This window comes from Orycteropus afer, unplaced genomic scaffold (assembly GCF_000298275.1).
Source record: "Orycteropus afer afer isolate SDZICR_OR568_19922 unplaced genomic scaffold, OryAfe1.0 scaffold00219, whole genome shotgun sequence".
Taxonomy (NCBI): domain Eukaryota; kingdom Metazoa; phylum Chordata; class Mammalia; order Tubulidentata; family Orycteropodidae; genus Orycteropus; species Orycteropus afer.
Genome location: NW_006921806.1, coordinates 1,105,591 through 1,133,143, shown reverse-complemented (window position 1 = coordinate 1,133,143; position 27,553 = coordinate 1,105,591). Strand labels below are relative to the sequence as shown.

The 27,553-nt window shown below is 49.7% G+C and overlaps 1 protein-coding gene across 1 annotated transcript in view; it reads right to left on the bottom strand.

Moving 5' to 3' along the window:
• The window catches only part of OBSCN (obscurin, cytoskeletal calmodulin and titin-interacting RhoGEF), a 312,151-nt gene that overhangs the window by 114,036 nt on the left and 170,562 nt on the right, over window positions 1–27,553 (bottom strand). Inside the window, 22 exon segments of the mRNA XM_042782023.1 lie at window positions 697–960; window positions 1,061–1,327; window positions 2,153–2,419; window positions 2,874–3,146; window positions 8,719–8,985; window positions 9,185–9,451; window positions 10,002–10,274; window positions 11,362–11,628; window positions 11,698–11,964; window positions 12,043–12,309; window positions 12,477–12,746; window positions 12,977–13,243; window positions 14,385–14,489; window positions 14,635–14,796; window positions 14,992–15,145; window positions 15,225–15,337; window positions 15,479–15,745; window positions 16,072–16,338; window positions 17,224–17,493; window positions 17,755–18,021; window positions 18,271–18,549; window positions 26,684–26,959. Coding sequence (XP_042637957.1) covers window positions 697–960; window positions 1,061–1,327; window positions 2,153–2,419; window positions 2,874–3,146; window positions 8,719–8,985; window positions 9,185–9,451; window positions 10,002–10,274; window positions 11,362–11,628; window positions 11,698–11,964; window positions 12,043–12,309; window positions 12,477–12,746; window positions 12,977–13,243; window positions 14,385–14,489; window positions 14,635–14,796; window positions 14,992–15,145; window positions 15,225–15,337; window positions 15,479–15,745; window positions 16,072–16,338; window positions 17,224–17,493; window positions 17,755–18,021; window positions 18,271–18,549; window positions 26,684–26,959 — 5,376 coding nt within the window.

The following is a 27,553-nucleotide window of genomic DNA, read 5'->3' as shown; positions in this document are numbered from 1 at the left end:
CTGACTCAAGTCATAATCTTTACAATGGCTTCATATGTGCTCCACAACTGGGCAATAAAAAAGGAAGACTGGAGACGAATTGATACACTTGAATTATAGTGTTGGTGAAGAATATTGAATATACTATAGACTTTCAATGGTATTGAAGGAAGAAGTTGAAGCTGCACGGAAGGAATTGGCATAAAACAAGGCTCTAGGAATTGACAGAATACCCACTGAAATGTTTCAACAAATGGATGCCATGCTGAAGGCACTTACTTGTACATAGGGTTGCTATGAGTTGGAGCTGACTCAACAGCACCTAATAATAACATAGACTTCCAGAAGAATGAACAAATAAATGCTCCTTAAAAGCAAGGATGGAGAGAGTTCATCTCACTTACTGTGGACAAATCATCAGGAAAAACCAATTACTAGTAAAGATTATCATGTTGGTAAAGCAGAGAGTCATCAAAATGAGGGAAACCCTCTATGAGATGGATTGACAAACATATCATCAATTGTGAGTACAGCACAGTACCAGGCAATGTTTCATTCTGTTATAAATAAAGTCTCCATGAGTCAAAGCCAAGTCAAAAGCAGCTAACAAGAATAGCATGGGAAGAGGGTGTTCTGGAGTCAAGGAGTACAGATGGACAGCATAAAGGCAACAAATGAACACTGTCACTGGTCCATGTGACCACATTCAGACCTTACCTCTCACAGTCAGTGTTGCTGAGGTCTTCTCCTGCCCACACACACATGAGTAGTCCCCAGCATCTGCTACAGCCAGGCTACGGATCTCCAACTCACATGTGGTCCCATTCTGCCGCAAACTGTATCTGCCCCCAGTGCTGAGGGTCTCTGGGCCCTTCCTCCACTCCACAGGGGCTGCCTTGCTTAGCTCACACCGCAGCAGGGCCGTGTCCCCTTCCGTGGCCTCCTTGCTTCTCATCTTTCCTATGAACTGGGCAGGCAGGGCTGGAAAAAGTTCAAATGGACATAGGCACACCACCTTCAGCACGGAAACACTGATGGAAAGGGGCCTGTGGGATGAGGGAGCAAGTAGGTATAACATTACCCTTCACAGTGAGTGTGGCCATGGTTGTCTGGTCCCCAAAGGAGCACGAGTACTGTCCACTGTCCTTGGGCTGCAGGTCACGAACCACTAGCTCCAGCATGGCTCCCTCCTGCCGCAGGCCATACTTGCTACTTGGCCGCAGGACCTTGTCCCCATAGCGCCACTGCACAGGCGCAGCCACAGAAGACAGTACACAGCGCAGCGTTGCAGCACCACCCTCCAGCACTTCCATGTCCTTCAGCCCTTCCCGGAACCGCACTGGCCGTGCTGTGGACAGTCAAGGCTCAGCAAACCCTCTGCATCAAGATCTCACTGGGTCCCTCCTATCTCAAGTGGTAGAGGGCATGGCACAGGAGAAGCCAGGTGGGGGAGCAGCCACAAGAGAAAAGGATGGATGGGGACAGCCATGAAGACCAGAAGGGCAGAAGACACAGGGGTAGCAGAAGATAGGACAGGTCACACAATCCAGAGGTGAGGAGAACATAGAGAGCAAGAAACAGAGCAGAAGCCCAGAGACAGGGAGAAACAGAGCGAGTTAGGGTTGCTGATACCACCAGAGGAGACAGTACTGAGATAAAGCAGAGAGACAAGCCCCACAGGCAGAGGGGCAGAGATGGGCAGAGACAAGTGGAGATGGGGTGGAGGGAGACAGGGCAGAGAGGAGCAGGGACGGGTAGAGATGGAGTGGAAGCAGGGCAGTGATGGGGTGGAGATGGAGCAGGAACAGGCAGTGATGGAGGTGAGATGAGGAGGAGAGTCAGGACAAGGAGAAGAGAGGGCCAAGACAAGGCAGAATGGGGCAGATGCAGGGTGAAGATGGGTCAAGGATGGGGAGGTAATAGGGTGAAGCTAGGGCAAAGATTGGTGGAGATGGGGTAGGGATGGGGTGCAGGGCCAGGGTCCACAATCAGAGGGGTAGAAAGAAGTGGATCTGAGCTGGTTATCATTCTGGGGAGCTCCCCACTTCAGGCTTCTTATAGATTTCCCCCTCAAGTGCCCACCCTGCCCTAAGTGTGCCTGAGAGCCACAGGCACTTGGAGTAAGGTCAGGGTCTACCCAGCCCTCCTGTCCTGCCCACTTGCCCAGGTTCACCTTGGACCCTGACAATGGAGCTGCTCCAGGTGCCTCCTGCCTCACACTTGTAGCGCCCACTGTCCTGCACAGTGGTGTCTGTGATGACCAGCTGGGCCTGGCAGCCCTCATAAGTCAGCTGGCACCGGGTTGAGGGCCGAAGAACTTTCCCATCCTTGGTCCAGTTCACGGGGCTGTCAGGTATGGTGGTCTCACAAACAAGAGTCAGGTCATCCCCCTCAAGGACCGTGGCATCAGTGAGCTCCCGGAAGAAGATGCTTGGCTTCTCTGGGGGTCACAGAAGGGTAGCAAACTGTATGAGCTTCATGTCACCATGTCAGCCACTCAAAGGGCCCACAGGTGAAGCCCCAAGGCAGGGCCATCTCTCCCCTTTGGCTGGGGTCACAAAAGAGGCAGTCAAGGGGTCAGTGTGTACTTGCATAGCCCCTCAGCCCAAGGGGACACAGCTTGGCTCATACCATGCTGGCAAGGGCTCAGGAAGTCTGCACACCAAAGATGACAAACTTATCCTGAAAAAGCCCAATTGAGCCTTGCAAGCTCATCTCCCAGGGGTCAGAGCTCCCTGCCCCCAACATGCAGCCACTGTGCCTTCTTGTTAGCCCCAAGCAGCACGTCATGTGCCTTCACACATGGCTCTCAACAGCAAGGACTTCATCTTTCTGACCATTGTACCCCACATAGTGCTGGGCACATGTCCTTACTCTAGGGACACATGACCTACCTGTGACCCGCAGTGTGGCCGAGGCCCGCTGGTCACCTGCCTCGAAGTGGACAGTGCCTGAGTCCTTGAGTGCAAGCTGCTGCAGGGTCAGCATGTGGTAGCCCCCAGGCTGGACCTCAATTTCATTGAGCTCATTGGCATGCAAGGGGGTTTTGTCCAAGAACCAGTGGACAGGTTCATAATCAGCAGGGGAGATACGGCAGCGGAAAGTGGCTGAGGAGCCCTCCCGCACCTCCAGGTCCTCCAAGTCTTCAATGATGCAGACACTCTGGCCTGCAAGGGCACAGAAGGGCAGATCAGGGACATCAGCCACCTAGCCAAGGAAATACAGCACTACCCAGACCTGGGGGGCCCATGCCGGGAGCTGGAGAGACTCTTAACGAGCTCATGCTGGCAAAACTCAGAAAAGAGTACTTGGATCACAGATGAGCTGCCTAAAAAATATTTTGGGTTAACCTATGGGGCCCAGACTCACTTCCACCTACCTCTCTGTCCTGAAAAGCATTCTGGGTAAGTCCCACAGCCTGTGGAAGGCCTGGGGAAGGACAGCAAGGTCCCTTCTGGCCATACCCACTCCTCTGCCCCAACCGAGCTGTACTAACCAAGAGTGGCTGTTTTCAAACTTGTTCACGCAGTTTGGCTTGTTATTATAACCATATAACGAAACTAAATTTTACATTAACAAATGAAATAGCAGTGTGAAGAAAGAGTTGTGCCTATATTAATAAGATTTTGAGGGCTTGAAAAGGTGGATTGCTATGAAAAAACTTTTGGCTACTGAAATAGCCAAAAAAGATATGGGGAAAGATTAGAACCCATCAAGTTGGTCCCAACTCATAGCAACCCCTCCTTGGGTTTCTGAGGCTGTATCGCTATGGAAGTAGATTGGCAGTCTTCCTTCCAAGGAGTGGCTGGTGGGTTTGAACCACCAGCCTTCTGGTTAGCAGCCAAATGCCTTAGGCACTGTGCCACCAGAGCTCCCAAAGATTATAAAGAATCTGTAAACAGTGAGAAAGATTCTGTATTCAGATTATGTTTGCATTCACAAGTGTCTTGAAGCTATTACTCCACTTTATAGAAACTGATGCTGGAAAATGTAGATAGTGCACTATGAGTACAATTTATACAAAAGAGATAAGGAACTATGGTCAACAGACCAAACGTAAAGAAAATGCTGGCCCACACCAACAGAATGGCGAACATTTGTAATTTCCAAATGTTTAAAAGAGCATGATTGTTATTTAAGGAGCTCTGGTAGTGTAGTGGTTAAGCATTTGGCTGCTAACCAAAAGGTTGGTGGTTCAAACCCACCAGCTGCTCCATGAAAGAAAGATGAGGCAACCTGTTTCTGTAAAGATTTATAGCCTTGGAGACTCAATGGGGATAGCTAATTTTATGACTCTTGGTTTAATTTCCATTTTTTATTAAGTGGGAATATAACTTTATTAGATAAGAGGGCTTTCACTATGGTAACAAAAATGTTTTTGCGGAATTAAAAAGTACAATGGGGGGGGGGAGTGAGGCTTCCTTATTTACATAACTACTAATTATCATTGTGGCCTCTCTAGTGCCAAATCCTGTTATTTCCAACAGAGAGACCACAGAGTGACTTCTGGCAAATACCACTTGGCTTCCAGCCCTAGAACTCAGTAGCTTGATGAAGGCTGAAGTCAGAGGGTGGGGTCCAAACCCTGCCCCAATGCTAACATGTCTTGTGACCATGGGCCAGTTACTGGCTACTGGAAACTCCAGTTTCATTTCTAAAAAATGAGGGGATAGTGACCAACAATGAGCTCTGGTGGCCAAAGGTTGGCAGTTTGAACCCACCAATTGTTCCAAGGGAGAAAAGACCTGGTGATTTGCTCCCATAAAGATTATTGTTGTTGTTAGGTACCATCATGAATAACAGAATGAAATACTGCCCAGTCCTGCACCATTCTGATAGTCATTGTGATATCTGAGCCAATCGTTTGCAGCCACTGTGTCAATCCATCTTATTGAGGGTCTACCTCTTTTTTGCTGACCCTTTATGCTAAATATGATGTCCTTCTCCAGGGATTGGTCCCTCCTAATAATATGTCCAAAGTGTATGACACCTAGTCTCTCCATCCTTGCTACTAAGGAGCACTCTGGCTATACTTCTTCTAAGACAGACTTGTTTTTTCTTCTGGCAGTTCATGGTTTATTCAATATTCTTCACCAACACTGTAACTCAAAAACATCAATACGCTGTCCAGCTTTCACATGTGTATGACTAAAAATACCATGGCTTGGGTCAGGCATACCTTAGTCCTCACGGTTACATCTTTGCTTTTGAACACTTTAAAGACATCTTTTGTAGCAGATTTGCCCAGTGCAATATGACCTTTGATTTCTTAACTAATGGTTCCATGGGTAATAACTGTGGATCCAATTAGAATGAAATCCTTGACAATTTCAGTATTTTCTCTGTTTATCATAACATTTCTTATTGGTTCTATTGTGAGGACTTTTGTTTTCTTTATGCTAAGGTGAAATTCACATTAAAGGCTGTAGCCTTTGGTCTTCATCAGTAAGTGCTTCAAGTCCTCTTTGCTTTCAGCAAGCAAGGTTGTACATCTGCATACTGCAGGTTATTTATGAGTGTCTTCCAATTCTGATGCCACATTATTCTTCATATGGTCCACCTTCTTGAACTATTTGCTGAGTATACAGACTGAGTAAGTATGGTGAAAGGATACAATCTTGATGCACGCTTCTTCTGATTTTAAACCATGCAGTATCCCTTTGTTCTGTCCAAACAACCACCTCTTGTTATGTACAGATTCAGCATAAGTACAATTAAGTGCTTTTGAGTTACCATTATTTGCAACATTATCGATAATTTGTTATTATCTACACAATTGAATGACTTTGCATAATCAGAAAAACACAGGTAAATATTTTTCTGATATTCTCTGCTTTCAGTCAAGATTCATCTGACATCAGCAATGATATCCCTCGTTTCACATTTTCTTCTGAATCTAGCTTGAATTTCTGGCAGTTCATTTTTAATTATTGTCAGCAAAATTTTACTTGTGTGTGATATTAATGATATTGTTCAATAATTTCCACATTATGTTGGATCACCTTTCTTTGGAATGGGCACAAATATGGATCTCTTCCAGTCAGTTGGCCAGGGAGCTGTCTTCCAAATTTCTTGGCATACATTATTGAGTGCTTCCAACATTGCATCTGTTTGTTGAAATATCTCTATTGGTATTTCATCAATTCTTGGAGCCTTTATTTTGCCAATTCCTTCAGTGAAGCTTGGACTTCTTCCTTCAATACCATTAGTTCATGGTCATACGATACCTTCTGAAGTGGCTGAACACTGAACAATTCTGTTCACAGTTGGCCCCTGGACTTGGTCTGACTGATGACACTGAGCTTCTGCATCCTCTCTTTCACAGATACAGTCGATTTGATTCCTGTGTATTTCATCTGGTGAAGTCCACATCTATAGTCACCATTTATGTTGTTGACAAAAGGCATTTCCAATGAATAAGTCATTGATTTTGCCAAATTCCATCATGTGATCTCCAGCATCATTTCTATTGCCAAGGACATATTTTCCCACTACTGATCCTTCTTTATTTCCAACTTTTGCATTCCAATCATAAGTAATTAATTATCAGTGCATCTTGATTGTATGTTTGATCAATTTCACACTGCAGAAATTGGTAAAATTCTTCAATTTCTTCATCTTTGGCATTATTGATTGGTAAGTGAAACTGAATAATAGTCACGTTATCTGGTCTTCTTTATAGGTGTATGGATATTATTCTGTCACTGACAGTACTGTACTTCGGGATAGATCTTGAAACATTCTTTCTAACAATGAATGTGAAGCCCTTATTCTTTGTGGTGGTTATATTTGTGTGTCAACTTGGCTGGGCCTGGTTGAGTGGCTGGGCAGCTGGATGTACTATTCCCCATGATGAGACTGGTAATGAACTCCACAGTGGAATCTACTGTGAGCAGCTTAGTAGCTGCCTTTGGGTATGTGGTCTGCTTCCCATATATAAGAAACAGCTTTGGGAATGGACTCCACCTTATGGCACACTTAAACCATGCATGTAGCCATGTCATTGTTCAACAGACTGCCATGCTCTGCCAACCTTGGGACTTAAACAGACTTGAATTAATTGCCTGCCATGTGGTTTGGTAACATCGGGACTGTGCCATTTTAGTTGTCGACTTTGGGCTTGTTAGCTTCAGCAGCAGTAGCTGCCTGAGTGAGGAGGTGCCTCTAGCTTCAGTGGGCCAGGAGCAAGAGGCAGAGCTGAAGCCCAAGGTTGAGGGGCTTTCACCCAGCCCCTAGAGCCTGGCACTTTGAACTCAGACTTCTAGCCTCCCTAACTGTAAGAGAATAAACTCCTGTTTGTTAAGGCCATCCTACTTTGGTATATTCTTATCAGAGTGACACTAGGTAACTAGAACACTCTTCAATTTGTCATTCCCAGCATAGTAGACCATAATATTGTTCAATTCAAAATGGTCAATACCAGTCCACTTCAGTTTATTATTTCCTAGAATATCGATCTTCAAGTATTCCATTTAATTTCTGAAAACTTCCAACTTTCCTAGATTCATACTTTGTACATTCCACTTTCCAATTACTTATGGATATCTGAAGCTTTTTCTTCTCATTTTGAGTCATGCCATATCAGCAAATGAAAGTTCCAAAAACTCTTCTCTATCATATCATTAAAGTTGATTCTACTTAGAGGAAACAGTTCTTTCCCAGTCATATTTTGAGTACTTTCCAACCTAAGGGGCTCATCTTCTGGAACTGCATCAGACAATATTCCATTGCTATCTGTAAGGTTTTCCCTGGCCCATTTTTTCAGAAATACATCATCAGGTCCTTCTTCCTAGTCTGTCTTAGTCTAGAAGCTCCACTGAAACCTGTCTACTATTGTGACCCTGCTGGTATTTGAAATACCAATGTCTTCACTTCCAGGACTGCAGCAACACACAAGCCACCACAGTATGACAAACTGACAGATGAGTTGCAGCCTTGAAGATTATAGCCTAAGAAACCCTATGGGATAGTTCTACCCTGCCTGTAAGGGTTATTATGAGTCAAAATCAGCTCAATGGCACACAACAGTGACCCTCACCTGACTGAAGGTAGGTGGCTTGTGGAGAGCAAGCAGAATGCTAATGTGAAACTATCCCATGATAAAAAGTGCAGTTCAAACAGAAAGACTGAAACAGTGGTGATAAAAAGCCACAGAATTGTCAATAATGAGGACATGGATAATCAGCTCTCACTGAAGCCAAAGCCTCCATTCCCCAGGCTCCTGTCCATCTGCATGTATGGGCCAGCCTGCACCTACAGGATGGTGGGGGACTCCACCCAACTGTCTCCTAAAGAAGGGATAGGGCTTGAGTGAGGGTTTCTGTGACTGGCCCAGCACTGTGGTGGAAAAGCCACAGTAGTGCCAGTAGCCAGGACTCCCCTGAGCCTGTCTTATATGTGCAGAGCCTGCACGGGGCCTGGCATGTGGAACTGCTCAAAAGCATTTACTGAGCACATGAGGGTGTGAATATAGGAGGTCCCTTGGACTTGTCTCAGAAGATCAAACTGGATGGTCCATAGAAACTGCCCATCACAACTCCCTCCTCTTATGAATGCAGACACCCATAAGTTGTCCAGGGCCATGCATGGCAGAGCCCAGATCTCTGGGTCACTTTGGGGCTCCAGGCTCTGTTTTGAACAAGCCTGGACACCTGAGCATACACACAGCAAGGGCAACTGCATGCAGTGAGTGTCCATGAGGCAGCCTGCAGCTCAGCCTCGGCCAGCCCAGCACCTCACCTTGCACTAGGAGCCGGGCATGTGACTGAGCTTGACCAATGTCACAGGTGTAGGAGTCACTGTCCGCCCGCTCCAGGGCATTGATAGTCAGCCTCAAAGCCATACCATCCTGGCTGGGCACATGTTTGCCTGAGGCACGCAGCTCCACCAGGCCCCTACGCCAGGTCACCATCGTCGCAGGATGCTCCGTCTCACACTCAAACACGGCTGAGCCCTTCTCTTCCGCGTGCACATCAGCCAGCTCCTTGGTGAAGTAGTTCACCTTTTCTGGGGGAAGGGGGCACAGACAGAAGATGAGATCCCTTGGTACAGTTACACTTCATCATGGGCACTGCGGGGCAAAAGAAGCCCTGTGCCAAAGCCTCCCATGCCTGGACAACCTCCCTCCCCTACCAGCCTCAGTTTTCTGCCTGAACAGACAGCAAATTCAGAGCAGGTTGGACTGTAGGCCTAGCCCTGCTGTTACCTTCCACATGGAGGCTGGCCGTGCTCCTGGAGGCCTCTACCTCACATGTGTACTCGCCAGAGTCATTGAGTGTAGCTGCGTGGACAACTAGCAGGGCTCGAGTGCCCTCGCTGCGCAAGTCATACTTCTGGCTCTTGCGGATGGCCTTGCCGTCTTTCAGCCAGCGTACCAGGGCGCCACCTTGGGACAGCTCACAGCTCAGCACCACGTCTTCCCCTAGTGTCACCTTCTGGTCCTCCAGGGCCTTTGTGATGCTCACTGGCCTCTCTGGAGGGAGAGAAATCCACCCCATGAGGCTGCCATGGCCCAGCCATGTCCAGGGAGTGGCAGGGCAACCACTGGGACCACAGTGGTTGAGACCATGGATCCTGCAGCCCTAGCACTCAGGGACCTCAGCCCAGGAGCCTGGAAGGCCAGAAGCCCAGACCCTCCCAGGAAGAAATGTAGGAAGCATAAGTAGGTGAAACAGTGAATCTTATACTTTGGGCATCTGTCTGAACACTGCCATTTAGGGTATGGCCAGGGCTGTGTAGAACTGCATATAGTGGGAACTCTCACATGCCATCAGGCCACAGATCAAAAATGAAATCTTGGCCCTTTCCAGAACTAGATAAGCTCTGTCTTAGAGTGGTAGTCTCCATGACCCCAACAGGTAGCATTGGGTCCCCACAGCCTTGGGTATGCTCACCAGGGCTGAGAGACAGTCATGAATACCCCAATGCTTCTGCAGCTCGGGTCCCAATCTGGCCACATGGGAAGGGACAGGCTGAGCAGCTAAGCAGCCCACAGTGACCAGCCCCATAGCCTGTGTGCCCACCTTTGACCACCAGCGAGGCCTTAGAGGTGAGGCCTGCCAGAGAGAACACCACCTCTCCCGCGTCGCTCAGCACAGCATCCCGAACAACCAAGGTATATTTGCGGCCCTGGCGCCCAGCCCGGAAGTGACCAGAGCTGCCCACCGTCCTCCCGCCGATGGTCCAGACAGCTGGCTCACTGGTGTTCTCATGGGACAGGATGCACTCAAAGCTGCAGCTCTCACCCTCCAGTACCTCTGCAGTCTTGAGCCTCTTGGTGATGCCCACATGCAGGTCTGCAGAGCCAGGGGGACAGATTTCAGTGGCCTGGCCACCACAGAGCTCTCAAGACAGCACTGCTGAGCCAGGGAGCAATGGAACCAGCCACAGAGTACCCCACACCCTGCTCCCTATCCCAACAGCAGGACTGCTCTCGCCATGCCTGCAGCCCCTCAGAGACACCTCCTGGGTCTAAGTCTGGCCATGCCTGAGCAGACGGAAGAGGCCTAGTATCCCCTGGCATCTGGTTCTGATGGGGCTGCCATCTTTCTATCTGCTACAGAGAAGGTGGAGAACATGAAAAGGGTGAGGATCACCTGTGACTGCAGGAGAAGGATAGGGTCCCGAGCAAGGAGCAAGCCCAACCCGGGCACACACTCACAATACTGCCCTCCTCTTTCTTATATCATTACAAATGGCAGAGCCCTAGGGCCACAGTGACCAGGACATTTTGGGAAGTGGAAAAGCACAGTAGTTGCCAGATGTCAGGTACATATGCAGCAGACAGAAGGCTATGCCCTTGTCCAGGAAGCTAGACTTAGATGGCAGACATTCTCAGAGAAGCCACACACCCACAGGGCTGGAGGCCAGGCCATAGGTCCAGGTGAATCCACTCTACCTCCTGCCCTGTTCAGCCTTTCAGAGACTCCATAGGAATGAGAACAGGACCAACCTGCAGTTCCTCTCCCCACATCACTTCCTGGCTACTGCAGCTATGTCCCCACCTGAAGGCCTCCCGACCACCCACACTCTGCACTGGTTCTGTCCAATCCTTCCATAAAGAGCCATGTCACCGTCTTCTGTCAAAACCCCCGACCCCTGTCCTAGAACTCTCTCAGGCAGGGTTCAGCAGCCTCCAGCCCTTTGTTCCCTTCCTGCAGTCCATGGGCTCACCAGCACCAGCCTGCTCCCCGACCTTGCCTGAACCCAGGCAGGCCTTGTTCAGACCACGTCACACCCTGGCTCTCCAGGAAGCCAGATGAGCATCTCCCCTCTCTATAGAGCATAACTTCAGCTTTGCACAGGGTTGTTCTCTTACATTGGTGTCCCGCCCCCTTCCAAAGCCTCACAGTGCCTGCAGGGTCAGGTGGTGTTGCCACATACCGTGCACTTGGACCCTGGCGCGAGTCTCTTCAGTGCCCACATGGCAGGTGTACAGACCAGCATCGCTGTGGCTCAGGCTACGCACCACAAGCCCTCGTGTGGCCCCAGTGTGCAGAAAGTCATACTTGTCACCAGGGCCCAGCTCCACACCATCCTTGCGCCACACTACATGGGCCTCAGGGTCTGAGATCTCGCACTGCAGGGTCAGTGTGCCCCGCTCCTCCACTGTCACATCATCCAATGCCTTCAGGAAGACCACGGGCTTTGCTGCAGGGGGGATAGGGTGAACAGGCCACCGAGGCACCTTGTCCCACCACCCCAAGGCCCAACACTCACCTCTAACCTCCAAGCGGGCGGAAGAGGTGACTTTGTTGGAGGTAAGGCACACAGTGCCTGCATCTTCCCGACGAACACGCTTTAGCACCAGCGTGTGGCGACAGCCCTTATGGGAGATCTCGTGGAAGCTGTCATTATAAAGGGGTGTCCCACTGAGCGACCACTCCACCTCCTCATCCTCGTGAGACAGCTCACATGAGAAGCAGGCGCAGCCCTCCTCTGTGACCTCCACATCCTGCAGGGGCTGTGTCACTGTCACCTCCCGTGCTGCAGTGACACAAAGACCTTTCAGTGCCTGCCCCCTGAATGTAACACCAGCCACTTCCACCTGGCCCTTTGCCGTACCCTCCACAGTGACCACAGTGCTGCTCTGCGCAGTGCCTGCTTGGCACTGGTAGACGCCGGCATCAGCTGGAGTGAGCCGCAGGACACGTAGTTCTGCCATATGGCCCTCAAGCGTCATCTTAAACTTGTCGGAAGGCACTATGGGCGTGGCATCCTTGTACCACTGCACAGCCTTTGGAGGCGGCCGGAAGTCACAGGACAGCACCACTGACTGCAGCTCCCGCCCAGTCTTGGGCTCCAATGGCCGTGTCAACACCACAGGGACATCTGTGAGGGCAGGACATAGCACTGAGCAAAGGCATGAGGGGCCTACTCCTATCCCACTCCCTAGCTGTGTCACTTGAGATGGTAAGGCAGGTGGAAAGTGGGGTTGGGTACACCCAGGAACCCTGTCTGCTGAGTGCACAACATCCCCCAGCTGTGTGAGCAGTCACCTGAGACGACAAGGTGGGCAGAGGAGCGGGCCTTGCCGATGGTGAAGTGCACAGGCCCAGTCATGGAGGAGCAGGTGCGTCGAAGCACCAGGCGGTGCACAGTGCCCTCCTGTTCCAGGCCCACATCTGCCCCAGCCTGCAATGCTTTCTTGCCCAGGAGCCACTTGGGTGGCCGCACGGAGGGGATGGAGGTCTCACACTCGAACCAGGCAGGGGCAGGCTCTATCACAGTCATGTCCTGCAGGCCCCGGATGATGGCGATGGATTGCTCTGTGGGGCAGGATTCAGTTATAGTCTGACCCCAAAGGGCTACCCCATCCTCTCCTCTGGGGCTCTGCAGGGGAGGAAGCCATCTCTATCGTGGCAGCATAGCCCCCTCACCCACAAACAAACACCTCCCCACTGGCCACCAAAGCACGTATCACCCCTCTGCAGGAGTCAGAAACACCACTGCAAGAAGCAATCACAACAATCTAGCTCCTGCCAGCCTGGTCTCACACCTTCCACAAAGAACTGAGCAGTGGTCTTGGCATCACCGGCATCACAGGTGTAGGTGTCCTCGTCCTCAGGCTGGGCATTGGCAATGATCAGCTTTCGGTATAGCCCATCACTGACTATCTCGTACTTGGGCCCAGGCTGCAGCTCCACATTGCCTTTGAACCAGCACACCTGTGCACTGGCTCGCGACACCTGGCACTCCAGCACACCCCGATGCCGCTCCATGGCAATCTTATCCCGCAAGGGGCGTAGGATGGTAACAGGCAACTCTGTGGGCACAGCAGAGAGGTCAGGACTGATGATCAGTGCCCGGCCCCCACACAGAGCAGTGAAAAGCTGAGCCCCAGCCCACATCCCTTTGTCTACAGACCCTCCTCCTTCACCCACAACCCCACCTGCCCACTTCACCCTGTCCCAGTGCTGCTGCTCTCCTGGTTGTTATAAGGGGTCCCAGAAGGGGGATTCATGGGTCTCTGCATACTAAACAAGGGGGAGACTCTGCACCCTCCCTCCCACCCACAGGGTAGCTTTCCTCATCTTCCTGCTGCAAATGCCCTTCCCATGAAGGTCTGCATGCACACATGTTCACACATAGACATGCACACAAAACACCATGTGTGTAGAGGGAAAGCTAGACAGACAGAAGTGCACAGTTAAGAAGGGCACAAGTAGGGGGTAGTCACAGGGACAGGAAAGGAGGAGAGTTTGTTATGGTCAGGGATAGTAATCAGGGCATGAAATCAAATGTACATGAACTGTTTAATGTAAAACAAATTTGCTCTATAAATTTGCACCCAATGTACAATTAAAAAAAAAAAAACACCATGTGTGCACATACATACCATGCACACACACACAAGGTACACACAGACAAACATGCATACACATGCATCATCAACCTCCATGAAGGCCTGTACACACATATGTTCACACAGATACACATACATCATGCACACTGCATGAAAACATATACCATACAGAGACACACACTCATGCACTTACACATGTACACAGAGACCCACACATGTACACAGAGACCCATACATGTATGCATACACATGGAGATACATAGAGACACAATCACACAGTGCCATATATGAACACTCACTATGCACAAGCACACAAAGCACACACATAGACACACAAACATGTATACAGAAACACTTGTATGTACACATACACACCTTTAGCCACTGAGGGCCTACACATGTGTTCACACATATATACACACCGTGAACACACTTTACACAAACACACATGTGCACACACATACACCATCAATCTCCATGAGGGCCTGCATAAGTGTGTGTTCACACACATGTATACACATACAGATACACACATGCATGTACATGTGTATGCACATACTGTCTAACCCCCAATAGCCACACCCCTGCAGGTGCCCCTCACCTTTCACCCGGAGCTGGGCTCGTGATTCTGCATTTTCAGCTACAAATCTGATTTCACCTGCATCTTCTGCCAAAACTCTCCGATAGATCAGGGTGTACGTTCTTCCTGGTGATGAAGGGCACACAGCACTGGGTCAGGAGTACAAGTGAGGGTGCAGTGGGAACACCCCCTCCCTATGGACTACACCAGGGAGAGCAAGCTGAGAAGAGGCCAGGCATCCCACCCACTCACAGCCTGCCCACCAGCATACCTTCCTGACGGATGCGCACATTATCACTGGGCCGCAGCTTACTGCCCTCCCGGAACCACTGGGCAGGCACCTCGTCATGGGATACCTCACAGGAGAAGGTAGCACCCTCCTTTTCCATCACCTCCACATCCTCCAGTGGCCTCACAATCTGGATATCACGACCTGGGGCAGCAAGTGAGGCCCTGCCACATTCAGAGGCAGAGGGCCTGCTCCCCAGCCCCCTTTACCCCAGTTGGCTGAGAGCTACAGGTAGAGGTATGGGAGTGGGAGAAGGCACAACCAGAGAAGCCCAACACCCCCCCTCCCCCAGACCTACCCTCTACCCTGACATTGCCCTTACCTTGCACCCACCCTCACCTTGCACCTTCAGGGAGGCAGAACTCTGGGCATCATGGGCATCACACACGTAGACACCCTGGTCCCCGAATTCACACCGGTAAATAATGAGGCTCCTGCAGGCTCCCTGGGCTGTGATGCCAATGCTCCTGCCCACCCGCAGCTCCTCTCCATCCTGTGGAGAGACAGATCTGGTCAGCCCCCAGAGTTGGGATGCAGTGCAGGGGCAGGAGTCCTGGGTGGGCAGCAGGTACCTTTAGCCAGCGCACATTGGCATTGGGGCGTGACAGCTCACACTCCAGGGTCACCTTTTCCTTCTCTGTGGCTACCACATCCTGTAGTGGGCGGCTGAACTTCACAGGCAGCTCTGGTGAAACAGAAGGGAATGAGCCTGAGGTGGACAGAGCTCCACAGCTGGCTCCAAGAAGGAGTTCCCAAATGGGGAATGCAGGCTCTGCTATCACTGGCCTCCTACCCCTCCGACATGGAAAGACCCAGGACCACATACCAGTAACAAGGAGCCTTGCAGATGTGTGCACACCCTCAGCCTTGAAGGCAATAAGACCACTGTCCTCCGGCCGTAGCCCAGAGAGTATGAGGGTGTGGGTGGGGCCGCTCACAGCCAGGCTGCACAAGGGCCCTGGCTGGAGCCGAAGCCCATCACGTGTCCAGCTGCCTTCCACATCTGCATGTGACAACTCCACCTCCATGGTGACCTTGCTCTGCTCCTGAGCCTCCACCGTCTGTAGGCCGCGCACCAGTCGGACCTGACGCACTGGGGAGACAATGCCCATGGGGATGGGGTGAGCCGCTGTATAGACCCACCCTCCTGACCAGGACCAGCCTCCTGCAGCTGTGCAGAGCCCAATACAGAGCAAAAGGACCAGAGGCCTGGCCTTGAGTTCCACCTCCCCAAGGACCATGTGTAGGCCTGGGCTGCCCGCCTCAGGCTGGCCCCACCTATATAACTCTCCTTTCACTTACCCTTTCTCCACCCCCCACACCAGCCCACCCTCCCTGCCTGTCCTGCACCCATACCCTGCTCCCACCCCTGCCTGCCCTGCCCCCACACACTATGCCCACCCCACCTGCCACACTCACTCTCCACATTGAGCTTCGCCTGTGTCTTGTCATCAGGTGTCTCACAGCCAAAGAAGCCACGGTCGGAGAAGCCAACATTGTGCAGAACCAGACGGTGGTGTGTGCCTTCTGCGTGGATATGCACATTTTCACCAGGCACTATGGCAGCCGCATTCCGTGTCCACTTGACAGCTGGCCATGGCCGCGACAGCTCCACCTCCATTGTCACCGAGCCCCATTCCTCTACTGTCTGTGGCTCCAGCTTCTTTTTGAATAACACAGGGGCCTCTGGGGTCAGGGAGGCAGGGGGTTGAGAGGGACAGTCATCACAGTGATCCCTTGCTAGGGTACAGCAGATCAGCTTAGGCTCCACTCTAGCTGTCCACAGTTCTACTCCAAGCTGGGTGTGTGGCCGAGAAGCACAGCCTCGGTTCTGGCCATAGTCACACACCTGAACTCTATGGGGAAAATGCAGGTCCGGGAGGCTGCACCTCCTCTGGCCCCTCTCCATCTCCTGCTGCCCTGTCCTGAACAGCTGTTCCCTCCCACGATGCCTGCATGGTTTCATACACGTAAATACCGGCTGCACACCGTGCATTTTAATAAAGTCCCAGGGACCCATGGGCTTCCCATCTGCCCACATCACTCTCTTACTCAAGAGCCTACAATGAAGTCCTTCATTGTAATACTCCAATAAACCCCACCTCCTATCTAGTGTCAGCTTGTGCACCTAGTTTCTGCTCTTTCTCCATACCTCTTCTTTCCTCCAGGCCCAGCCCATGCTGCCTCTGGTGCACACTGAGCTCATTCCTGCCTCCTGGCCAGACATACACTGCACTGCCAATCCCATTCCCTCCAACCTCAACATCCATCTACTCAGTGTGGGCTACTGCCTCCAGGAAGCCTCTCTGGACCACTCAGCATCCAAAGTGCCTCCCCCAGGTACAGGGGAAGGATTTACTTTCTCCCCTACAGAGAAGGTGGCAAGTCTCTCAGACCCACCCTGAACCTGCTCCTCTCTCCAGGACAAAAATTCCATCTGTCCCCTCTAAGGCCAGTCAGACAAGCTGGACACAGGCCCAAGCACTGTGGCCACTTTGGATGGGAGACACCTGTAGCAAGAGGAGAAGTTATACCAGCTTCCCCCAGGTCCTGAACTCTCACAACTCTCACCTCGGACCCTGAGAGCTGCCATGGAGGTCACACCCTCAGCCTCTGCCTTGATCTGGCCTGCGTCCTCTAAGGCCAGGCCAGAGATGGTCAGGCTATGGCTGGCACCACTCTGTGATATAAGAAACTTCTCACTGGGCTTCACCAGGGTGTCATCCCAGTACCATGTGACTGCAGCATCACTGGGGGACACCACACACTGGAAAATGGCCTCCTGACCCTCCTCTGCGACCACGTTGCTCAGCCCAGATGTAAACTTCACCACACGGGGAACTGCAGAGAGATGATCAGCTTGAGGGGTGGGGTGAGACAGGGAAGGAGTAGGGAGGAGAGAGAAGGGGAAGAGCAGATGGGTCAGGAATGTGAAGGGAGAGGAGGGAGGAGACGGGGCAGGGAGGGACATGCAGAGCAGACTGGAGGCATGGCTCAAAGGTTGCCAACTACAAGTTGGCCACACCAGAAGGGCCAGAAGAAGCAGGGTCCCTTGGCCATGGCTGGGGAACAACAGGGCCGGCACCAGAGGGCTGCACGTACCTAGGACCGAGAGGCAGGCCCGGGTGCTGTCATCTCGGCTCTCACACACATACTCCCCCGCATCCTCTGCCCGCAGGCCGCTGATGGTGAGGGTGCGCATAGGCCCCACGGCCTCCATCCGGAAATGCTTGCCGGCCCTCAGCTGTGTGCTCCCGCAGCGCCACACCACCTCAGCCTGCTCTGGGCTCAGCTCACAGGCCAGCACAACGGTGCCACCCAGCTCTCCACTCACTGGCTCCAGGGCCCGGGAGAACCGGGAGCCCACCTCTGTATGGGGAAGAGGGGCATCAGTGTGCAGGTTAGGACAGCAGCAAGGCTACACACGGGAGCCTCCAGGTAAGGCCACCGTGAGATACAGGGTCTCCAAGGAGCCAGAGCTCCCCGTCTCTAGGGTGCTTGGCACAGATGGGGCCCCACAGGGTTTTCTCCCTGATTTTGGGCTGAGCTCAGGACCACCAAGCACCCAGTTCTGGGGGTGGGACAAGCTGAGGGCTGGCCACCGTGCGCATGGCTCACCTTCCACCTGGACAGGGAAGTCCTGTCGCCGGTCGCCCACACGGCAGCTGTATATGGCACTGTCCAGGGTCTGGGCACCATGCACCGTCAGTGTGTGGGTGTCCCCCAGACTGACAATCTCCTGACGCTTGCTGCGGCGAATCTCCACACCATCTTTGAACCACGCCACAGCAGCCACAGAGGGAGCGGCCAACATTGCAGTCAGGACGATGTCCTCGTGCTCCTTGACTATCAGAGGTTCCCTGTGGCCAGGTTTCTCAAGGGCTCTAGGCTCAGGCTCTGGCTCTGGGGGAGGGTTCAGCCATTGTGAGGGCCCTGCAAGGGGACCCTGTAGCCCCCACCTCCTAAGGCCAGGCCAGCAGAAAGGCTTGCCTGTGATGTCCTGTCATCTCTCTGCAGTGCCCACCCCCCAACCCTAGGCTGGCTGCTACCTCTTTGCTGAGGGAGCTCTAGAGAAAACGAGGTGGGGCAGGAGCAGCTAAGTCACAACACGACTGCTCACAACACTGCCATCCAGGACCAAGGTTCAAAGAGGCTACCAAGGGTGAGTGGTGAAAAGGAGCCGCTTTGGATGTTTGCCTAGCACAGCTTCCAGGGGTGTCTACCATGAGGAGTTGCTCCACCACTCCACAGAGCATCTCCCCCACAGGCAGATACTGTAGGCAGAGTAGGCAGCATCAGTGCAGAGAGGCCCAGGCCACCCACAGGTCAATCTCTTATTGCAGGAGATCTGTAGGAAGCAAGGCAAGGATGAAGCAAGCACCAGGGCTAATGGAGCAAGGCTGAGAGGTGTGAACAGCAGTGTAAGCCTCCTCGGCTCAACACTTATGGGGCAGAGTAATGCCTCAAAAAGGGAGAGAGCACCCGTGGCAGCTGTGCAAAGTCTGATCTGGGGGTAGAATGAGGGTATACTCAGAGAGACCATGAGGGCCACAGAGGAGACCACAGTGCCAGCAAGTGAGGGATCAGGGCAACAGCAGCTAGCTCTGTGTGGCCATGCTAGGCTGATGAAACGGGTATTCTCAACAGTTTAATGGGGACTCTTGTCAGCATTGCAGGGGAGCAGGACCCTCCTCCCATCCCTCCCGGAAAGTTATCTCTATGTGGAGACAGTTCTCAGGCTCCACAAGTGTGAGGGAAGTGAATGGGCAGAGAATAAGGATTATGCAAGGAAGTGGCCAGGAGGTTAATGGGACAGTGAGCAGGCAGGGACAGCCCCACCCAGGCAGGAGAGCAGACAAGGATGGACCAGCCTGGTTCTGGCACTGAGAGGGCGAACGTCAGGGACAGTTCAACTGCCAGGACCCTCAAGTCCAGAGACAGAGGCTCCAGGCCCACTAGGAGCAAGAGCATTTCAAAGTCATGTCCTTTTCAGCTGGGGCTCGTACATGGAACTCAACCAAAAAACATACTGCCGTCGAGTCAGATCCAACTCATAGCGACCCCTCCTTGGGTTTCCAGGGAGGTATCACTATGGAAGTAGATTGCCCAACCTTCCTTGTGAGGAGTGGCTGATGGGTTTGAACCATCAGCCTTCTGGTTATCAGTCAAATGCCTTAGGCACTATGCCACCAGAGCTCCTTACATGGAACTAGTGGTCCTTAAAACTGGAAAGAGATCTGCTAGCAGACCTGTCGCTGAGTGTGGCTAAGTTTTTGCAGCATTCAGCCCTTACCAGCTGACCAATGTACAAGCTTTCTTGCTGGAGAATATGGAAATATGGAAATTGTGGCGGAAAGGGTGGAGAAAACTGTGGCAGATGATGCAGATGATGCCCCAAGCAGCCTCAAGACCCCAAGGACTTCTGGCAGTGGAGAGCACCCTGGTCCAGGGATCAACAGCAGAGGCTCCCGTACAGGTTCAAACACATAAGGAAAAAGGACAAGCCCTGCTGAGAAGTCTCTCCTTCCCTATCCCCACCAATTTGCCAGGTCCTCTTTGCCTTCACCCAACCCTAGCACCCACCTGTAACATCCAGGTGGAAGGAGACCTTCTGGCCCCCGGCCTCACAGCTGTACTCCCCGGCATCTGCCTTGCCCGCCTGCTGTACCACCAGCCGCCGTCCACGGCCTGTGGCTTCCACACGCACCCTCGAGCTCGCATTCAGCTTCTTCCCATCTTTGTACCATGCCACCTCCGTCTTGGCCTGGGCTACCTCACAACTCAGTGTAGCACTGGCTCCCGCCTCAGCCCGCACTTCACTCCGTGCTGGTTGCTCCTTGGCAAACACCACCACAGGCTCTGAGGACAAGGAGAGACATGCAGTCAGAGATGCCATTTAAGTCAGGAAGACAGCAGTGAGCAAACAGAAATCCAGAAGCTACTCTAGGCTCCTCCTCTACATCTGTGATGTGGAGAGGCCCCAGACCTTTCTGAGCAATAACTCACAGCAGTGCATTTATACCTCCTGCTACTGATGGCATGGGGGGTACATTTCCTGGTGGGATGCTTTCTGAGACTGCTCCAGTGCACACATTTTTCTACAAGACTGTGGCATCAGGATGCCTGCACAACTTTTAACTGACCAGATGATGTTACAGGCTTTTCCAAAATGTAGTGCCAGGAACCACTGGGAACCACCACGAGCCACCAGCAGTGCAGGGGAGTTCCTGGGGCTCCACAACTAAGCTTACTCTTACTATGTCAGGGATGCTAACTCCTGGCCATCTGCTGGCATGTGGCTCTACCTTCCTGTGGCTTTCATGTGCACTGTCCTGACGACTGTTACAGGGGAGCTCCTTCTCCAAGTTTATTGCCCATTTCTGTTTCCTTTCCTGTGGTGTCACTGTTCAAGTTTTTATCCAGTTTTCAATATTTTTGCCTGTCTTCTTCACATTTGTTTAGGAGCTCTTTGCATATGTAAATGCTGGGGCACTGACAGTTAAGAGTGTTGTAAATATCTTTCCCTCTGGTGGCCTAGTGCCTAAGGCATTTGACTGCTAAAGAAGGCGGGCAGTTCAAACCCACCAGCCACTCCTCTGAAGGAAGATCGGGCAATCTACTTCCATAGAGATACTGCCTCAGAAACCCAAGGAGGGGTAGCTATGAGTTGGCTCCAACTCGACAGCTGTGAGCTTGGTTTTGGTTTGGTATCTGTGTAGCTTACCTTTTCACTCTTGTATGGTGTCATCTGATAAACCAAAGTTCTTAGTTCTAATGTAGTCAAATATGTCAATCCTTTGGGGATGGTTAAGAAATCCTTCCTTACCCTAAAGTCATTAGATAGTCTATGTTACCATCTAAGAGGTTTATTGTTTTATCTTTCACATTACTCTAACCCACCTGGAGCTGACTTTTTAGTGTGGTGTGAAATTTTATTTTCCCCACAAGATTAAATGGTTCAAGCACTGTTTATGAAAAGACCATCTACGCTAGTTTAGGTTATGTGTCAACTTGGCTGGGCCTGGTTTTGATTGATTGGGCAGGTGGTTATAGTTATTCCCCATAATGGAATGAGCAATCAGCTCCATGGTGGAACATGGCACGAGCAGTTGAGAAGCTGCTTTAGGGATGTGGTCTACTTCCAGTATATAAGGAGAAGCTTTGGTGATGATGTGCAGCTTTTTGGCATGTTTGGACTCTGCATGTAGCTGAGACTTCATTTAGCAGCCTGCCATGTTTCCTACTGACCTTGGGACTGTCTCTGGACTTGAATTTGTGGCCTGCCATGTTGTTTGGTAATATTGGGACTGTGACAATCCCAATTTGTCAATATTGGGCTTGTTAGCCTCCGCAGCCACCAGCTGCCTAAGTGAAGAGACACTTCAGTGGGCCAGGAGCAAGAGGCAGAGCTGAAGCCCAAGGTCGAGGGGCTTTCACCTAGCCCCTAGAGCTTAGCACTTTGAACTCAGACTTCTAGCCTCCCGAACTGTAAGAGAATAATTCCCAGTGTGTTAAAGCCACCCATTTGTGGCAATTTCTGTTAGAGGGGAATGAAGTAACCTAAACACCATTCTTTCCACTTCTCTCACAGGTGCTCTGGTATTAAAAAAAAAAAAAAAAAAGCGGGGGGAGTGGGCCAGAGTCCAGGTATGCATGGGTCTGTTTCTGAGCTCACCATTTTGTGCCTTTAGTAGATGAACAGACCATCTACCCCTGCCCTGAGAGCCTGCTGTCTAGATTACTACAGCTTTATAATAAGTCTTGGTATCTGGCAGAGCACACACTCTCACTTTGGTCTTCAAGAATGGCTTGGCTGTACTTGATAATCAGCCTCTCAATTTTCACACATCCCTAGAAAAAATCTGTGTTTTTATTGAACATCTTTTGAGTCTTCCATGGATACCACTCCAGTGATTTCAATCTTCTTTACTGTTGTCAAAAATGTTTAATAATTTCCCCTACAGAGCCCGTAAACATCTCTTATTAAACTTGAGAAATTAGAAACATTTTACTTTTGATGCTGTTGTCAACTTTTTCAGATTTTTTTTGCTTCTGTATAGGTATAAAAGTGTGTTTTATAGAATGATTTTGTATATGGCAATCTTCCTCAACTCTCTTACTACTCTAATAATTTATCTTTTGGTTATCTAGATTTATAGTCATATCATATATGAATGACACTTTTGTTGTTCTCCAAATTTTATACCTTTTATCTTTTTTCCCAATTTCTCCACTGTATAATATTGCATAACAGTAGAGATAGTGGGCATCTTTGTCTTGTTCCCAATCTCAAAGACAAAGCTTTCAAGTGCGATGTTGTTGTTATTGTTGTTATGTGCCGTCAAATCAGACCCAACTCATAGCGACCCCTCCTTGGGTTTCCGAGGCGATATCACTATGGAAGTAGATTGCCCAGCCTTCCTTCCAAGGAGTGGCTGGTGGGTTTGAACCGCCAGCCTTCTGGTTAGCAGTCAAGTGCCTTAGGCACTACACTACCAAAGCTCCTAAGTGCGATGTTAGTGGATGCTTTTTGTAGTATCCTTTATCAGATTATGGGAATAATCTTTAATTCTAGTTTGATAAGAATTTATATCATGCATGCATTCTAAATTTTATCAAACACTTGTTCTGCATTTATTATGTTAAATTTTCTCACTTATTTCCACATTTATTAAGACAATCATGTGTTTCTTCTCTTTTAATCAATGTCGTGGATTATATTTTGTAATGTTCCTAATACTAAACCAACTTGCATTGCTGGACTCTGGCCTTGGACATGGTGGATTATCCTCTTAATATATTGCTGGATTCACTTTGCTAATGTTTTGTTTAGGTTTTTGACTTTGATATCCATAAGAGATTGGCCTGTAATTTTAATTCTTACTTTCCTTGTCAGATTTGGTATTGATGTTATGCACACTACATAAAAATGAGTTGGTGAATATAACTTCTGTTTTTGTTCCCTGGAAATCTCCTTAAGTTTGAAAAATTTCCTCCTTGAATATCTGGTAGAATAGTCAAGCAATCTGGGCTTTGATTTTTCTCTGTGAGATTTATTATTATTATTATTATTACTAGCTCCATTTGCTTTAAGGTAATAAGATTGTTTGAGTTGTTGTGAAAGGAAGCAGTCTGTATGTAGACTGGGGCCTTTCTCTGTAACCCACTAATGATCATATGTGCCAGCCTGACTTCTTGGACAGGAGGAGAGTGTGGGCTGACTCCTTCTGGAATGTCTTGGCCCAAAACACATCCCATCGTAGCTGGTCACTTATCACACATTCCTCCCTTTTGCCCTGAGCACATGACAATACCAGGAGATGCCTGGCTAAGCAAGTGTATTGTATGGCACCTGGACAATCTCCACTTCTACATCTGTTCCTTGGCTGCAGAGCAAGACTCGCCGACTATGGAGGACCCATGGTCACTAGCGATACTGACCTTGTTCTGTCTCTTCTCTATGTGAGTAAAGCATTGTTCCATACAGTGCCTGCATCACTCATGTCTTTCTTGACAATTGTGACATCTGCAAACTATGGAGTGAGTTACTATTCTTCATGTGGAAGTGGTAACAAGTAACAGCTTGCTCAACAGTTTTCAATTCTTTCTGAGTCAGTTTTGAAATAGATTTCTAGGAATTTGATGAATTTGTCAAAACTTCAAATTTCCTGGCATAAAATATTTTGTAATGTTCTCTTACTATAATACGCCAGAGGCTATATATTGGGTTTTTGATATCTATACACATTCACAAAGCATTATACACTATGGTTGATGTTAGCTGCTATCAACTCAGCCCCTGCTAATGGCAACCCCACAGACAATGGAACAAAACACTGCCCAATCCTGCATAAGCCCCATGATGGGTTGTGGATTAGATCATTGTGATCCATAGAATTTTCACTGACTGATTTTCAGAAGTAGATCACCAGGCCCTTCTTCCCACTCCACCTTAGTCTGGAAGCTCTGCTGAAACTTACTCAGCATCATAGCAACATGCAAACCACCACTGACTGACAAGCGGTGCATGAGGTGCACATGAAATGCACTGGCCAGGAATCAAGCCCAGGTCTCCTTCATGGATGCAAGAATTTTACCACTGAACAAGTAATGGCCGCACCAATCCACTACAGACCATTATGTGGCAGCATCTAGTGGTCAGATGTGGGACTGCAGACTCCCATTAGAGGTTACCAAAAATACCCAAACTCACCGCGTCGAATGGGAGCTGACTCATAGGGTCCCCTCCTTGAGTTTCTAAGGCAGTATCACTATGGAAATAGATTTCCCAAACTTCTTTCTGAGGAGTAGCTGGTGGGTTTGAACCACCAGTCTTCTGGTTAGCAGTCAAATGCCTTAAGCATTATGCTACCATTTGAGGTTAAGACTCAATAAAAGGAAAATAAAGCTTATTCTTAGACTTCCCTGTGACCAACCATGAGGGTACAGACACACATTAAGGGAATTCTATGAAATAAATACTACATTACCAGTCAGGGGCTGCTACTACAGTAACTCATCATTAACAAGTCATGCCGATACAGCGTAAACTACTTATTCCTTTCCATTTCTCAAGATACATGCCAAACTCCAAGGGAAATTTCACACAGAATGCTCTACTGAATACAAAGGGAAGATATGATTTATTTTCAAGAAAGAATCCAAAATACAACACAAACATATGTATTAGAGCTTCCATTTTAAAGCACTTGGGTTTGTGGAAGGCTGTGGTCTGCAGTGCGAGCCCTAACTCCATTCTGAGGTTTGACATAAGTCTCAGACACCATTTGAGTTCCTTCTGACCGTTAAACCAGCCTTGTGGTTATGCAAAGACAAGTTCCAGGACAAACCTAGGGAGGAGCAGTTTGCCTTCAGGAAGAATATGGTTGAAAGCAGATTATGCTCCCATGAAGAACTAGGGGACTTGACTGAGTGTGCCCTTTTCTAATTTAAATTAAGGCTGAGGTCTTGGTATGTTTGGTAGCCACCTTGTGGCTAAGGTTCAGGCTGCATGGTCATGAGTCATAGCCTATCCGGACCACTACCTAGCCAGGTAGTCAAGGCCCAGAACCAATCCTGTAACCCTTTTATATCTTCTGTTATGTATGTATCCTAATCATGATCTTTTCCTCCTTCTGGACTCCTGCCTACAATGGTGATGAATTAATCTGCCACCAATCATGTTTTTGTGATGATTCCCTTTTTTTTCCCCACCATATATAATTAGCCCAGTGGTCATGGCTCATGGACTCCATTCAGCTTTCTATACTGTGTACATGATGATGGTTTCCCTCATCCTTCATGATTGTCTTTGTTTTGTCTTTTCTGGTCCAAGGCTTAATAAAAGTGTCTCTATTGACCCTGTTTGCATCTGGGGTCTCTTTTCCCTATACACATATCTATCAATCCCTCATTCTTCATTTACTTTGCACAGAACTTACTCCAAAATGTGAACCTAGTCCTTGTACATATAGGTGCGCAGAGGCTTCCATTTCTAGGTCAGAGAAAAGCAAAAGTGGCACAGAGCACCCAAACCGTGATCATTTGAAGATCAGGCTTGAGATAGTGCCAGTATGGCTAGGTAACCAGCCTCAATGGAATTCAAAATCTCTCGCTAGTGAGAAGCCTCACACTGTGTGGGGTGAGGACATGTGGGAGCTGCAGGACCAGCCATTAGAGAAAACATTCACATAACCCAGGTGAGAGATCTCCAGGCTCCCTCAGATCAAGCACCAGACACAGCCTGAGTCCTGAAAATCAAGGAAGACAAGGAGGGTCCCAACCAGGGCCTGGGAACATGTGACTAAGCATTCCAGGCTGGAAATAACACCTGAGAGGAAGAAGAATGTCCCCTCTCCCTTTCCTAGATAACAGCTCCTGACTAGCCTCCTGTGACAGAAAACTAACAAGGTGGGAAAATGGGTAGTTTGAAAACACAAGTCTAAAAGAAACAGCACAAAGATCTGTTTGGGTGATAAACCAGTCACATCATCATCTCCAAAGAGGCTGTTAGCACTCCCAGAGAGCACACCTGTGACATCCAAGCGGAAGGAGACCTTCTGGCCCCCGGCCTCACAGCTGTACTCCCCAGCATCCACCTTGCTCGCCTGCTGCACCACCAGCCGCCGTCCACGCCCTGTGGCCTCTACGTGTACCCTTGAGCTTGCACTCAGCTTCTTCCCGTCCTTGTACCATGCCACCTCCGTCTGGGCCTGGGCCACCTCACAGCTCAGTGTGGCACTGGCCCCCACCTCGGCCCGCACCTCACTCTGTGCCGGCTGCTCTTTGGCAAACACCACCATGGGTTCTAGGGACAGGAAGGGACACATAATCAGAGACATACACACCGTACCAACCCATTTCACAGTGTACGGTAAATTTTTCCTTGAGCTCAGTGATGTCATATGTCCTGTGGGCTGTCAGACCTGAGTTCACAATACAAGGACTCCTGTCAAAGAGCTACAATTTGGGTATGTCCTGAATAAAGAGTAATTCCAAAAGCCGGAGGACAGTGGCTAAGAATATTCTAGCAACTTAACTGCAATTTTACTGTTTTTCCCTTGTGACAGTGAGCAATGAGTTGGCAAGGCAGTCTTGTATACTAGCATATCCGAGTGTATGGACAGGATATGTGTTCGGTAAACCTATTCCACCTATTTACTGTGGTAGTGAATCTGAGAAAAACTGAGGTGCTAGTATATCTGAATAGGGTGACTTCAGATGTAAATCAAAACTCCATATTAAATTAAATTAAGATTTTCATTTCACCTTTCTATAAGAGAGCTCAGGAGCTCTGGTGATGTAGTGCCTAAGGCATTTGACTGCTAACCAGAGGCTGCCAGTTCAAACACACCAACCACTCCGTGGAAGTAAGATTGGGCAATCTACTTGCATAGAGATA